The sequence below is a fragment of the Triticum dicoccoides genome, chromosome 6B (genome assembly GCF_002162155.2).
Source record: "Triticum dicoccoides isolate Atlit2015 ecotype Zavitan chromosome 6B, WEW_v2.0, whole genome shotgun sequence".
NCBI classification, from domain to species: Eukaryota; Viridiplantae; Streptophyta; class Magnoliopsida; order Poales; family Poaceae; genus Triticum; species Triticum dicoccoides.
In genome coordinates, this window is record NC_041391.1 from 562,425,870 (window position 1) to 562,439,534 (window position 13,665).

General features: G+C 43.1%; 1 protein-coding gene across 1 annotated transcript; it reads right to left on the reverse strand.

Annotated features, from left to right (window-relative positions):
* Nucleotides 1–736: 736 nt before the first annotated feature.
* On the reverse strand, nucleotides 737–9,241 carry LOC119322870 (enhancer of mRNA-decapping protein 4-like). Its single transcript, XM_037596408.1, has 13 exons — nucleotides 8,401–9,241; nucleotides 7,663–7,712; nucleotides 7,304–7,460; nucleotides 6,999–7,217; nucleotides 6,148–6,276; nucleotides 5,044–5,617; nucleotides 3,999–4,960; nucleotides 2,659–3,018; nucleotides 2,464–2,583; nucleotides 2,086–2,256; nucleotides 1,818–1,976; nucleotides 1,488–1,613; nucleotides 737–1,373 (listed from the first exon to the last, which is right to left on the reverse strand). Exons 1-13 carry the CDS (start codon nucleotides 9,136–9,138, stop codon nucleotides 1,065–1,067), a joined length of 4,074 nt encoding a protein of 1,357 aa, XP_037452305.1. The 5' UTR covers nucleotides 9,139–9,241; the 3' UTR covers nucleotides 737–1,064.
* Nucleotides 9,242–13,665: the final 4,424 nt, after the last annotated feature.

Here is a 13,665-nt window from a genome sequence, read left to right on the forward strand (position 1 = left end):
AGCAATAAGAAAACTGACGTGGCATCTCCTAGAGCTTGGGTACATCACTCTATTATACTTACCCTTACAACAGGGGGACAATAGTTGTCGAGCTCCAGCTCTTACATGGCTTTGTAGCCTCAGGAATAGTAAAAGGAGAATTACTAGGTAAGTAAAGCAAGGTGAGAGCTATCTAAAAGAAAAAGCAAGGTGGATGTTTTTTTAATAGTTTGAATTGCTTACCACACGTGTAAAAGCACGAAAATGACATCTGGGAAAGGCAATACAATCTGAGCCGTTGGATGTCACATGAAGGGCGTTAGTCTTTTCAATACCGTTGCAGTGCGTTGCTTGGGCTGTTGCAGTGGCGCTTCAGTTAACTGAAGATGGTGTCCCAGTTATAGGTGTTCAGAGTTCACTGGGACCTGGCAGCTATATGTGCATCGACCTATCTACTGCATATGACTAATATACCTAGTGTGGTTTCTGCTCTAGTGCAGCAATATGCCCAAAAAAACCTTTCACCAGCCACATACATGCAACGATCACATGAGGATGTGTGGCTGACGGCCTGACGCAGACAAAGCTCGAAGTGTTACCGGCTTCCACATTGGACGTGGCACTCCGCTGCCCTTACGGGGGAGCGTCCACCCGGTTCGCACGTCAGCAGTCCATACATTGCCGTACGTACGTTAGACTGCAACAGCAACAGCGAAGTACATGAAAAATCAAGACGTCAGCATAGCTTCCACACACCTGAAACAACATCAATCATATTTTGGGTGAAAGCAACAGCCACTCACCACTGCAAGCGGCTGCTACCACTATCAAAACTTGGAGCTACAAAGGACGACTGTGTGCTCAAGAACAAAGAGACTTGTAGACAGTCCACATGGAAATACTCCAATTTAAGTCCGATACAAGCCTAATTTACACCAGGGGGCGGGCACATCAGCCCTTAACAATTTTTCTTGGTGACAGTTTTCATCGTCCTTCTAGGTTTCCCTTGCTTTTCAAAATTTTCTCTCTATACAAAGAAAGAATAGACCATCATACCACCCCACTGTTTCTGCAGCCAGCTAGAATCACTTGTAGCTAAGCAGAACTGAGTTGATGACATGCATGAGCAAGCGGAGATTGCTGTTATCCAATGGACTGGTGGTGGGGAGCGACCGGTGGTGAGCCAATTTGGCGTAGACTTGCTCGAAGATGGGCCTCACATGTATGGCGATGACTTGGTCTGTCGGATTGATCGCCATGGCAACATCTGTCATCCACTGAATTTTCCGGGATGTCTCGGTGCCAATATCAACTGCTAGCTGCTGGAGTAGGGCTAGGAGGACTCCCTGGTTCAGAGGGACTGGGGCCATTGTACATAATCCACGCAAATCAACCTGTACAAGAGGGTAGAGCTATAGCAAATCCAACACAGCTATTCCAGTATGAGCAAGTTAATGAACAAGGGTCATATAGCTCTGCATTAGCTGACCAATCAAGGACGAAGATACCTGAGAGCATAACCAAGACACAATTGACACGTCACTTCTTTGAAGTGCTACTGTAAAAGCCTCGTCAAATTTGTGTTCAGCTAGCAGTCTTCCCAGCTCCTTCATCGGGTCTAATGGTGCCTCGACCTGAAAAATTGCAGGGCACATGAAAATTATATAGATGTCTTGATGTCATCAATCATCATATTATTATATACCTAAGACAAGGAAATTAAGATTGAAGACTCATCCCTCAATACCCAATAGGCATACCCATACTACATCAAACGGCTTAGACAGGTCGCCAATCAGAAAAAATGTGGAAGTTCAAAAGGTTTCAGAATTCAGCACCTCTGGTGGGCCAGTGATAGGACCATTGTTGGGCTGCAGAACATTTGTATTTTGCGCATTGGCGTTGCCAGATGTAACCAGCGCCAAAAGTTTGCGATGCCCATCAAGTAACTCTGATGTGAGATTCTGGGTGATTGAGGACGCAGAAGTGATAGTTTCCTGAAAAGTAATTATATAAACATTCATTTTTGTTATTATACAATTGTAAAGGAAAAATGCATACTTTTAACTTGCTATTTCCAGCCATTCCAAATAACAAATATCCTACCTTTAAAGTAAGCGCCAATGGAGTATGTGCTGCCTCAACCTGCTGCTGAATAGCAACAGCATGCTCAGACATTCCTTTCTGGAATGCACTGTCTACTTGCTCAAACATTGTCTTACATGATTGTTCAAATGCTGGAACAAGCAATGATTCAAAGCTAGTGCGTAAAACATCCTGCATACATCCATTTGAAACAAATTAGTACATCTAGCAAAGCTAAAACAAATTGATCTTACAGTAAATTTCATATATAGATGAAAAACTTAAGCAATCTACTGAGAAACAAAGGCACGACAAACAAATCAGATGCAACATGTAACATGCCACATAAGAGCTGCTAGAATACCATCTATAAAGAACAAACTACAAGATGATACATACCTGAAGAGTCTGTTTTACAGATGTATGAAATTGCATTTGGATTTGCCTAGCAAGTGTAGCTTCAAGTTTTGCAGTAACAGATTTGTCCAGCTGATTCACCACCTTGTCACCCACCGCTTTCTAAAAGCAAACAGTCAACAAGAGCAAGGGTGGCAAAAGCAAGAACAACAAATGCAACAGGAAGTTAGGCACAACCTGAACTGCATCAGCAACTATAGAGGTTAAGAACTTCTCAATAATAGGTGTCATTGCCCGTGCAACAACAGGTCCAAGTGAAGAAACTTCTTTCTTTACTAACTTATCCAACATAGCAGGAAGGTCCTTGTTTATTGAGCTTGTGATGAGAGTGGTCATTTGCTGCATTCGTTCCCTTTCAGCCTTCTCACGTTTTGTGTTCTCCTCCAGGAAACGGGCCCACAAGGCATCAATGCTAGCCTTGATAGATTTCTCCATTGTACGGCCTAGTGATGTTTCAATTCTTTTGCCTTCCTTCGCAATGGGAGCAATAACGATAGTACCTAGCTGCTTCTGCATATCCTTCTGCATGGCTATTAGCTGCAAGACACGCGGCCACACAGTAAATAAACTGAAGCTCATACTCATATAACGCTGATCTAAAAGCCATAGTGTTATAACCTAGAATTCTCACCATCTAATAGCACTAGTCAAGTGACAAATCAAAACAAACCAAGTATGTCTTTTCCTAAAAAAAAGAGTAGATATTTGCTGATTTTACAAGCAGGCACAATTGTTAAGTTGGCCATAGATGGCTACGTCATGTCCAACTCAGGGTACTGGACAAGTGGGCCAATACTAGATGGGATACCATGGTTGTCACTCCATGGATCTTCATTCCAATTAGGCCAGTGCTTTTTTCCCAGTGAAACCCAGAATGAAATAACAATTTTACCTGTACAGATTTTCTCATGCATCTCAACAAAATATTTAAGAATGTGTGTTTACATGCAGGACGTGAGAAACAAGAAAACTACCAGAGTCTATATGGAATTTGTATCCGTAACACCTAGTTTGGATGGACCAGGAATTGAATGGGATTCCAACCTCAGCCTATCCTATTCACATTGATTTTGAACTTGAAACTGCGCCAAGTTTATACCAGGTTGGCAGGCTGCAGGGCCACATTGGTTCCCACTTCCCAGCCCAATCCAAACTAAGCATAAAGAAACTGTCTTCAGAAAGGAAAACCCTGTGATTTTCTAGTAGTAGCAAGTCTAATAACCAGTCAACAGCCAAATTACTCTTGAATTCAGGCCAAATATTATCGACATGTAAAACTAGAGCTTACATGCAAATTGCTGTTGACGTTAGTACAGTACAATAGTACATCAAAGAAGCATTAGTTTCATATTGCAGGCCGGATGGCAAAGAGACCAATTGATTGCAATAGGAGGCCAAGACGGTCGTATTGCAAAGTCCAACCAGCAAGTAGAACTTCAGAACACTACAAGCAACTCCATTCGACTAAAGTTACTTCAGAGTACATAGATAAGAGAACAGTTTAATGCAATGCTCACCTGTTGCAGCATATCGGCAACTTCTGAAGAGGATTCAATAGGAGGGTATGCACTGCTGACAGGTTCATGTGAAGACTCAGTTGAGTTAAATGCGCTTGTAGAAGGTGATGACTGACCAGATGCTTGAGGATGAAAAACCTTGTCCTTTGTATATGAAGATGATTGCTCCCTAGAGACAGAGGAGTCACTTATGCCAGGTTTTTCTACGGTTTTGTTTGAAACATTTTCTCCAGCAGCACCAGTATGGTCAGGGACCAGTCTATCAGATGGTGACCGTGATTCTTCCACGCTATACTTATCAGTTGTTACTGAACGCTCACTGATCATTTCAACAGTTTGCTCCAACGAATTTTGATCTTTCTCTGAGTTCTCACGGACAACTTGAGCTTCCTTGACAGCTTCAAGTTCCAAAGCATGATTAGATTTACTCTCATCGACATGTTTTGCTTCCACTTCTGCAATCCGAGGGCTACTAATAGAGTCATCCTGGATTTTTGCGCCATCAGATTTAGAGACCTGATTGCTTTCAGCAGACAGAGCACCTGATATAATTTCAGATGGAGTTATGAGATGAGTGGCATTTCCTCCTACCTTAAACATCATGCGAGGATTTGGGAGCATCTGAACATCACTGTGGCTGTCTCTTAATTCATCCTTTCCAAAATTGTCCTTTGGCATGGGTGTATCTTGCCTAGCAAGGGCAACTGGTTTTGGCATGGGTGTATCTTGCCTAGCGAGGGCAACTGGTTTTGGCATGGGTGTATCTTGCCTAGTCAAGGCAACTGGCTCAGTGATTCGGCTTGTCGAATAATCAAAAGCTGATTGGTCTTTGTCACGGTTGCCTACTGATGGTCCTGATCCAGGAAGATCAGTGTTTGATGCAAGAGGGGCAGACTGAAGATGCGCAGAACCATCACCTTCTGTGTATGTAAGTGGTGGAGCTGATGGCTTAAGATCAAACTCTGCAGATAATGAGATAAATCATAAGCAAAAGAAAACTCTTAATTAACTGAAGCAATTGAATGAGACATGGTAATTGTTTTACCTGCAGTCTGATCAAAAGTTGATTGTTTACTCGAAGTACCGACGGTATAAGAATCTGTAAAGCTAGTTCCCGTGGATGACTCTGCTCCTACCACTTCCAGAGGTGTATCATAAACACGTGAAACAACAGGGTCTCTTCCAAATGAGGTAGTATCAGAAGTAGGAGGTGAACAAAGTGATAACTCCAGCCCATACTGCTGGATGGCCATTGTTTGGACACAATAGACTTGAACTACCTGCTCACCATCAGGTTGGCTTTCGTGTGTGCCAGTAAGACTTAAAATAGGCATCGCGACTGTAAAATCTGCGATATAATCCAAGCGGGTAGAAGCGGGGTCTGAGCCATACTCAACATGCACAGCGTAAATAGCATTCTTCTTCGCATTCGCAAGTAAGATAATGCTTGCTTGAGGCAGCACTGCAACTTGGTTGAAAAATGCCTCCTCGACTTTAGGTTCCCGAGAACTAACAAGTTCCAGGGTCTGGGTGCAATTCCAAGTCTCAGAGTCGCTTGGCAACAACCAACCTTCTTCATTAGTAGAAGCCCAAATTTTAATTTCTCGGTTTAGAGGACCCTACATTAAGAACCAGAATAGCATGTAAGACGTCTGTTAACATATTTGCACAACATGCAGTCAATTATTCTGTTTCTCAGAAGATGATAAGAGCAGAATCACATTAACTGGTCATTTCTAACAGAAATAGAATATCTACAAAAATGATTCTCCCATTTGAACATTATATAATGTAGCATTTCACAGACTATCCAAACCATGAGCAGAGTCTTTGCCTCTTTGTCCCTTGGCAATTGTAGGCAAATACAGCTCCGTTTATATTTTATACTAAAACTCAAGTGGTACAGGCACCTTATAGTTCATTTCTAATTAAGATAATATATCATTGTGTTTTGGTAGATGTAACGTTGTTTGGACTAATTGCTTCGCATAATGGCAGATTCGAACTCCTGGATGAAGCATTTTGCCCAGGATAGCACTTCTACAGAAAAACTGAGCAAGATGCCCAAACAAAAGCGTGTGCTTCAAAAAGGTAAGTAAAACTAAGCAATCATTGGGACAAATTAAGTAATCTGTGCAAGAGTGCATACAGCAGTGATGAGATTTATATGATGCGGGCGCTCAGGTGCTGTAAGAAAGGCAACTGAGTAAACAGCTTGACCATCATGTGGCTTTAGAATCGATAGAGGCGCTAACTTGCGATCGTCCCAAACCTTTACCTGCAAAATAAACCAATATACATTACAAATGTGCTTAGTAAGGATGATCAGCACTTCTCTAAATAAAATAATGTCCAACAAGGGAAAAGAGAGGCCAACTAAGTCGAAAAATTGCTGGCAGCCTCATTAGTGCTAAACCTAGCAGTTGATGTTAGTTTTCAACCAACTATTAGCAGTAACCAGACAGCACCTGATAACCATCAATCGAGGTTACGCGAACATAGCAGGTGAAACGTACTTCACAGTTTTTCTATGCACTGCAAATAATTTTATATGGTATATATTGCTGACTACAACAGCGTAAATGCAGTCAAAACCATCAAATCAAGGGGGAGACAGTCCAAACAACAGATCATTCGATGAACTATTTCCAAAATATGTCATGACAAGCCCGATCCAAACAACCCTTGACAACATACCACGAGACATATGGTTTGCTTTCCTTTCTTAAGAGAAAGGTGCTTTGAAACGACAAGAGAACAAAGTATTAGGATACTATTCAAAAAAAAACTCTGCAAGCCTATAGATGGAAAATTCAGTCATATTTTAATCAATGGTTTTTTATACAATTTATTCAGTGAAATGAGCGAGGAAATAAGCTTCCATATTGCTCAGAAGAACTAGAATCTGATGGCATATTCAAGAATACCATTCAGAAAATACTTCTCCCAATTCCGCAGAATTCAAAATTTCAAATAAATAGGAAAGTATTTGATACAAACCGTGCCATCATTTGATCCTGAAGCGAGTCGGGTAGTCATCCACTGAGATATGGACAAATCTGTCACATCACCATCATGCCTACCAACCAAGAGTACACCATCAATAAGCTCGTCAAGATGACATTTGATAGGTTCTTCAGCATTAAAGTCTCTTCCCCTTCCCACTTTAGTTGTGTCTATTCTTAAGACACAGTTTCTGATTCCAACAAACAGAAGTTCCTGTAGGATAAACATGCAACTCCATTAGTGAGTTGAGATGCAAAATGATCTTGGAGGTGGCAAATGTTATGTAAATGATGCCTTACTTGCTTATGAGAGTGCCAACATATCCTTGGATGGTAAGCTTCGGCATCACCTACAATTTGTATGGCAACTTCTATCTTTCCTGTAATTTGTGGTTTATTTTCTGCATCAGGCCCCTCATCAATCCTCCACACGTATATCCGTCCATCCACACTTGCGCTGCAGCAGAAGAGAGCAACTTAGCATACATGACCCACACAATTATAAAGAATAAGGAAAAGGATTAGCTATTTTTATATAGTATAAATAACCTCAGACAATGTTAAATATGTGATCTCCAAAGGAGAGTGAAGATAACTTTTTGTTGTGCTGCCAACTGGGTGAACAAATTCAGATTATGTTATTGTTCCATACACAGTACCTTGCTAAACGATGGACGTCCTCAGCGAAGAAAGCCATGTCCGTGACCCTCTAAAGAAGAAAGAACACAAGCCATAAGAAACAAATGCACTTTCATATACTTAGTAAAATTCGAACCCACGTGAAAATGAGGAGTGCATAACCAGTTACCATCTAAAGATGTTGACAAATATTGACATCAGAAATCCTCAGTCACTTCCTTGAACACTTAAATTGCGGGACAAGTTTACATAGAATATTTTATAAATTAGAATTGCTGAATATGAGCACGAGCAAACAACCACACAGTAACGGCCTTATGGGCAGTGATAATTCCATGAGTGTCATCCACATAGAATGTTCAAATTCACTGAAATAAGCCAATTCAGCCCTTCTTAACGGTCTAGCCAACATAAATTCAGAATTAACATATCTATTAATACATAGTTAATTCATCAGCCTCGTCATGACATCGATACAAATAATAATGTATCAGAGGTTGTTTTCAAAATAACATGCAACTGAATGTGATGATAACAAAATATCTGAAAATGATTTCACCGGAAAATGTATAAGGTATGTTATTCTAACGTATGGGGAATGCAGTATCTGCACTTCGAACTTTTCAGATCCTTTCCCTTAGCTAAATACATCATTCATCATTAACACCCACTACCCACTACCCAGCGATTCAATTTGTGGATGAGCATTTCTACATAGAACTAACCAACAATTTATCTCTCTGGACTAAAATATATACCTGTGTATGGCCACGGAGCAGTGACCGAAGCGCGGTGTTGATGTTTAGCACACGGATGTTCCCCAGCTTGAGCCCATAGACGATGTACGTCCGGTTTACAGCGATCTGCCTGCCCAGCACAAGACCTGGGTCTGACGTGTACTTGGTGATCGGCGTTACCTCCAGCTGTGGCGGCTGCGCCTCCCCAGGCAGCCTCGAGTCAACGTTGTGCACCGCCTTGTCCCCGCCACCCAGAAGCCGCCCTCTCGGCACCTTGCTGCTGGTGCTGCTGAGCATCCTCGCCGGCGGCGCGGATGGCATCGCCGGGAGCGGCGACGGCTGCGCGGCGGCGAACTCCGACGACGGTGGGGGCATAGATACCGCGGACTCGAGGTGGCCCGAGCCGGAGCTGCCGAGCAGCTGCATGAGGCGGGCGCCGGGGTTGGGGCCCGCGGCGGCCATGGGGTTAGCGCCCGGGTTGGGGTTCGCGTTCGGGTTGGGCATGGGGAAGGGGATGACCGGTCGGGGCATGGGGGGCTGGGGATCCTGCGGGTAGTGGAGGTAGGGGCGGAGGTGGAAGGGAGGGGTGGCGGGGGGGTAGGAGTAGGGGCCGGAGTGCGGCGGCGGGCCGGCGGCGCCGGGGAACATGGGCGCGGCGGTCGGCGCGGGGTTGGGAGGCGGCCTGAAGAGCATGGCCATCTCGAAGGGGGGATTGGTGTTCCCGGGGTTCGGATTAGGGTTTCCTGCTGGAGACGCCATTGGAGGCGGCAGTGGAGTAGATCTGGAGAAGTGGGGGTGAGAGAGAGGAGGATGGGTCGGAGGTGCGGCGGAGCAGAAGACCAGAAGCGCAGGTCGGGGTGGTGGCGGTGATTGTTTTCTCTCGCTTTTGCGCCCTCGCTGTTTCGCTTTATTTTGACGAGGATCTTTGAGAACTCGAAAATGTTGCAGTGCCGTTATTTTCTTCTTCTGTTTGACTCTACTTCTAAAAATTGCTCCCTCTAATTTCTATCCCAAAATATAGGGCAGCTTAAAACCCTAAAAAATATAGGGCCGCTTAGTATTTTGCATTTTGCCTCTGTTATACAATATTAAATCGATGCACTATAAACCAACGCATCTGGAAGCATTTATGGTTAGCAGCTCCCTGAGCCAATGCATGAAGTTCATATTTTGGCACGCACTATATTTTGGACTTTGGAAGTACTCCCTTGGTTCCTAAATATAAGCTTATGCATAGATTTCATTATGGACTACATATGAAGCAAAATGAGTGGATTTACACTCTAAAATGTATCTATATACATTCTCACGTGGTCCATAGTGAAATATCTATACAAAAACTTATATTTAGGAATGAAGGGAGTACATTGGTTGATTCCATGCACATACATACATTGCACATCAGTATTCGCATCTGTGTGGCAACCAGAGCACGAGTATCTAGAAGGCGGCACATTGTTTGTATGCGTTTGTGTCTCTAATTATGTATCTCTAATTACTCATTGGCAAACCACAAAATTTTTGAGTGTCTGATGCGGCGCATATGTAGAGACTATGACATTGACGGAGAAAAAAACATAAAATAAGATTATTAGCCCAACAAAAGGGAAAGTGGTCAACATAGTAAAAACGGACTTATATTTTGATATTATGCACTAAGGTTCCACGTATAATGGAATTGAGGATGATAAATACAATGGCAAGGATCCATATCTCGATGCCGGCAGAGGCATTACAAAACAGTAAAAAAGAGCTACCTATGAGCTCCTACAGCGATTTCGCGTCCTTAACCGTCCGATTACACTTAAGAACGGTCCAGATCTCTTGGTCCATCCCACCACTCCCATCTCCATGTTTTCACCCCGTAATCGGGCCGCTACTCCGCAGGTTGACCTAGGCGCTCTCTCCTTAATCGGGCCGACCAGGGCACCACTCATGAATGGTAAACGAGGCATGCCCTGTGCTCTCTCTTTTCGATCAATCGATCGATTTATCCCGAAGCTGTGTGCGCTCATCATCTGGCGGCGGCGGCGGCGGCGAAATAACGGCAAGGCAGTCCAACCATCTCCCCCATCAGTGATTTCTTCTTCAAAATTTTCATCTTGCCTATAGGTTGGCTCTTGTTCCTTGTTTCCTTGGCCTGATAGGGTAGCAGCTACATAATGTAATTTTAGGATGCTTGTTGTTGCAGAAACTGTTGGAAATCGCTAAAGTCAAACTGCTTGGATGGCTTCGGGGTGGCGATGGAGGTGCTAGCTGCTTCTGCCTTCCGTTCCTTCTCGCTGCATTTGCTGTTCCGAGTGAAGTGGGCGCAGGAATATAGTCCCACCCTCTCTCCTTCTGATTGCTCCTTATCCTTCTGATTGTTCTTTGTGTTCTTCATGTTCTTTGTCAAACTTCAAATTTCTTTTTATTGATTGAACAATGAGTTTGGTTTTAATTCCCATGTGAGAAGATCCTTCTGAGGAAGGTCAAGAATCGGTACAAAAATTCTGAATATGACATTTGATTCTGATTGTGTGAGATTTGCGTCTAACTTAAATCATCTTGGCATGAGTATTGTGTTCAACTGCTGATCAAGTGAGTTGTGGATTATCTTCTTTGTGACACATCTTTTTTTATTTGTTGGACTCTGGTAAATGAAAAGTTCACTTGCAGTGACGAGGATCTTTGAGAACTCGAAAATGTTGCAGTGCCGTTATTTTCTTCTTCTGTTTGACTCTACTTCTAAAAATGCTCCCTCTAATCTCTATCCCAAAATATAGGGCAGCTTAAAACCCTAAAAAAATATAGGGAAGCTTAGCATTTTGCATTTACCCCCTGTTATACAATATTAAATCGATGCATTATAAACAAACGCATCTAGAAGCATTTATGGTTAGCAGCTCCCTGAGCCAATGCATGTAGTTTATATTTTGGTATGCACTATATTTTGGACTCGAAAGTACTCCCTCGGTTCCTAAATATAAGTCTATGCATATATTTCACTGTGGACTATATACGAAGCAAAATGAGTGAATTTACACTTTAAGATGTATCTATATATATTCGCATGTGCTCCATAGTGGAATACCCATACAGAACCTATTTTTAGGAATGGAGGGAGTACATTGGTTGATTCCATGCGCATACATTGCTCATCAGTGGCAACCAGAGCGCGAGTATCTAGAAGGCGACATATTGTTTATATGTGTCTGTGTCTCTAATTATGTGTCTCTAATTACATGTTGGCAAACTACAAATATTTGAGTGTCTGTGCAGCGCATATGTAGAGACTATGGCATCGCTAACTGAGAAAAATCAAAAAACAAGATTATTAGCCCAACAAAAGGGAAAGTGGTCAACATAGTAAAAACAGACTTGTATTTTGATACAATGCACTGAGGTTCCACGTATAATGAAATTGAGGACGATAAATACAATGGCAAGGATCCATATCTCGATGCCGCACAAGACTCAATACCTTAACTACCATAGTAGTTTCATGGGCGCCCCACGTATGAGTTGCGTTAGGGCTGGCGTTACTCATCTTATTAAAAAGCTATGGGATGTGTTTATGCCAATACGACAAAAGGCTAAAGAAGTTAGCCAAGTCTCAAATGTGAGAGATACAAAACAAAACGTTGTTATACAAAATACATAAAAAGACATCATCACTCTCTCGTATGCAGCATAAGTTAGTGTATGACCAGGAGTCCACGTATAATCAGAAATCCAATTCAGCTCCTAGGTGCACGCGCTCCTGATGACTTTTAAAATGTCAAGAAAATCCCAACAAAAAATTGATATGTTCATAGTCACATCCAAATGCTAGCTGCAAATTTTTAGGTAAAAAGTTAAGCATTTTGGCCCGGAAAAAAATGAACACCAAATGAAACACTGCTGCCCTGTTTCGCATTAAATTTGTCAAGCATGCTTGCGACACTAACACAAACATCTAAAAAAATATATTTATTTACCTTTTTGAATTTACTGTTCATGTGCGAACAAATGAACCCGGAACCAAAACACCCTCCCCGCTTATAATTTATTTTTACAAGGGTATATGAAAGTTTATGGTGCCTAAATCACATATTCGCTCTGGTCCTTACTTCCGGGGCAGTGAAATATTAGGTTTCTACGAGGTGCGAAACGTGAACCCCCTTCTCCTTTCTCCGAGTACATACCCTCGGAATCTTTTATGCTTTCCATGCGAGAGAGAAAATAAACATTTCACGAGTGGATTTGCTTCGAAAGGTCAATGCGGTGCTAGTTTAATTATTTCAAGATCGGGTTCGACGGTGTGGATCGAGGCTGCACCTGCACAGACGAACTGGAGCCGCACGATTGGCATGGGCTGGGCGCCGGCAACGGCACGGCCTGCCGCAGGAGGGCGCATGCAGGCGTGCAGCAGCGCTCGAGGGCGGACGGTACGGCTGCACATGCACTCCTCCGGGCGGTGCATGCATGTAGCTTGCTGCACCCCAAGCGCAAGTGGCACTGCCACCACATGATGAAGCATCGCTTCCCCAAGTACATAGACTATTGCATAATCGCCTGATAGAAAAATGCCTTCAGTCGAATCGGCTTGGACCGTTGGATCAAAATCCAGCGGCTCGACTTCTTCTTCCTCCTCCTCAAGTACGGTACTTTTCATCTTCTTCCTCCGGCCTTCCATCGAGCCACAATTTTGTCGCCCCACCACCCCTTCCTATCCTCTTGCCTCGCCTCGAGTGAGGCTATGTCTGAGCCCCCACCGGCAAGGCCACCACCAGCCGCGGTGTCCCCATCTCGTCCTCGGGCTCCGTCCAATCCGATTAGTGGTCACATTAAAAAAGGTCCCCCACTTATACCGGTCAATCTATTGCCATGCCTCCATCGACAACGCCATGGTTGAAGTCTCCCCTTCGGGGCTTCATGTGAGAATCAACTGAACCGACAAAGAATTCGGGCGGGTGAAGAATAGCAAACGTGAAAAAGTAACATGACGATGAATAAACTTTAATCAACTAATAATGTGTAGACCAGTCACCCTAAGAGTGCGGGATTTTAGCATAGCCTATTATCTTTTTTTAAGAAAAGCTTGCTAGACTTTTATTGATTAGCTAAAATGTTCATAGGAATTACAATTGGGTCATGCGAAGTGCCCAACCACATATGCCTCCCTACGGGGCATAGTTCGATTCTCTAGATTCAAAAGAAAAATTACAAGTAGTAAATAAATAAGAAGTTTGTACAATCTCTCTGATGGTAGTGCCATAGTCTCCTCCGGCTTTTTGATGGATGTGATGTACCACTTGCTTGCGA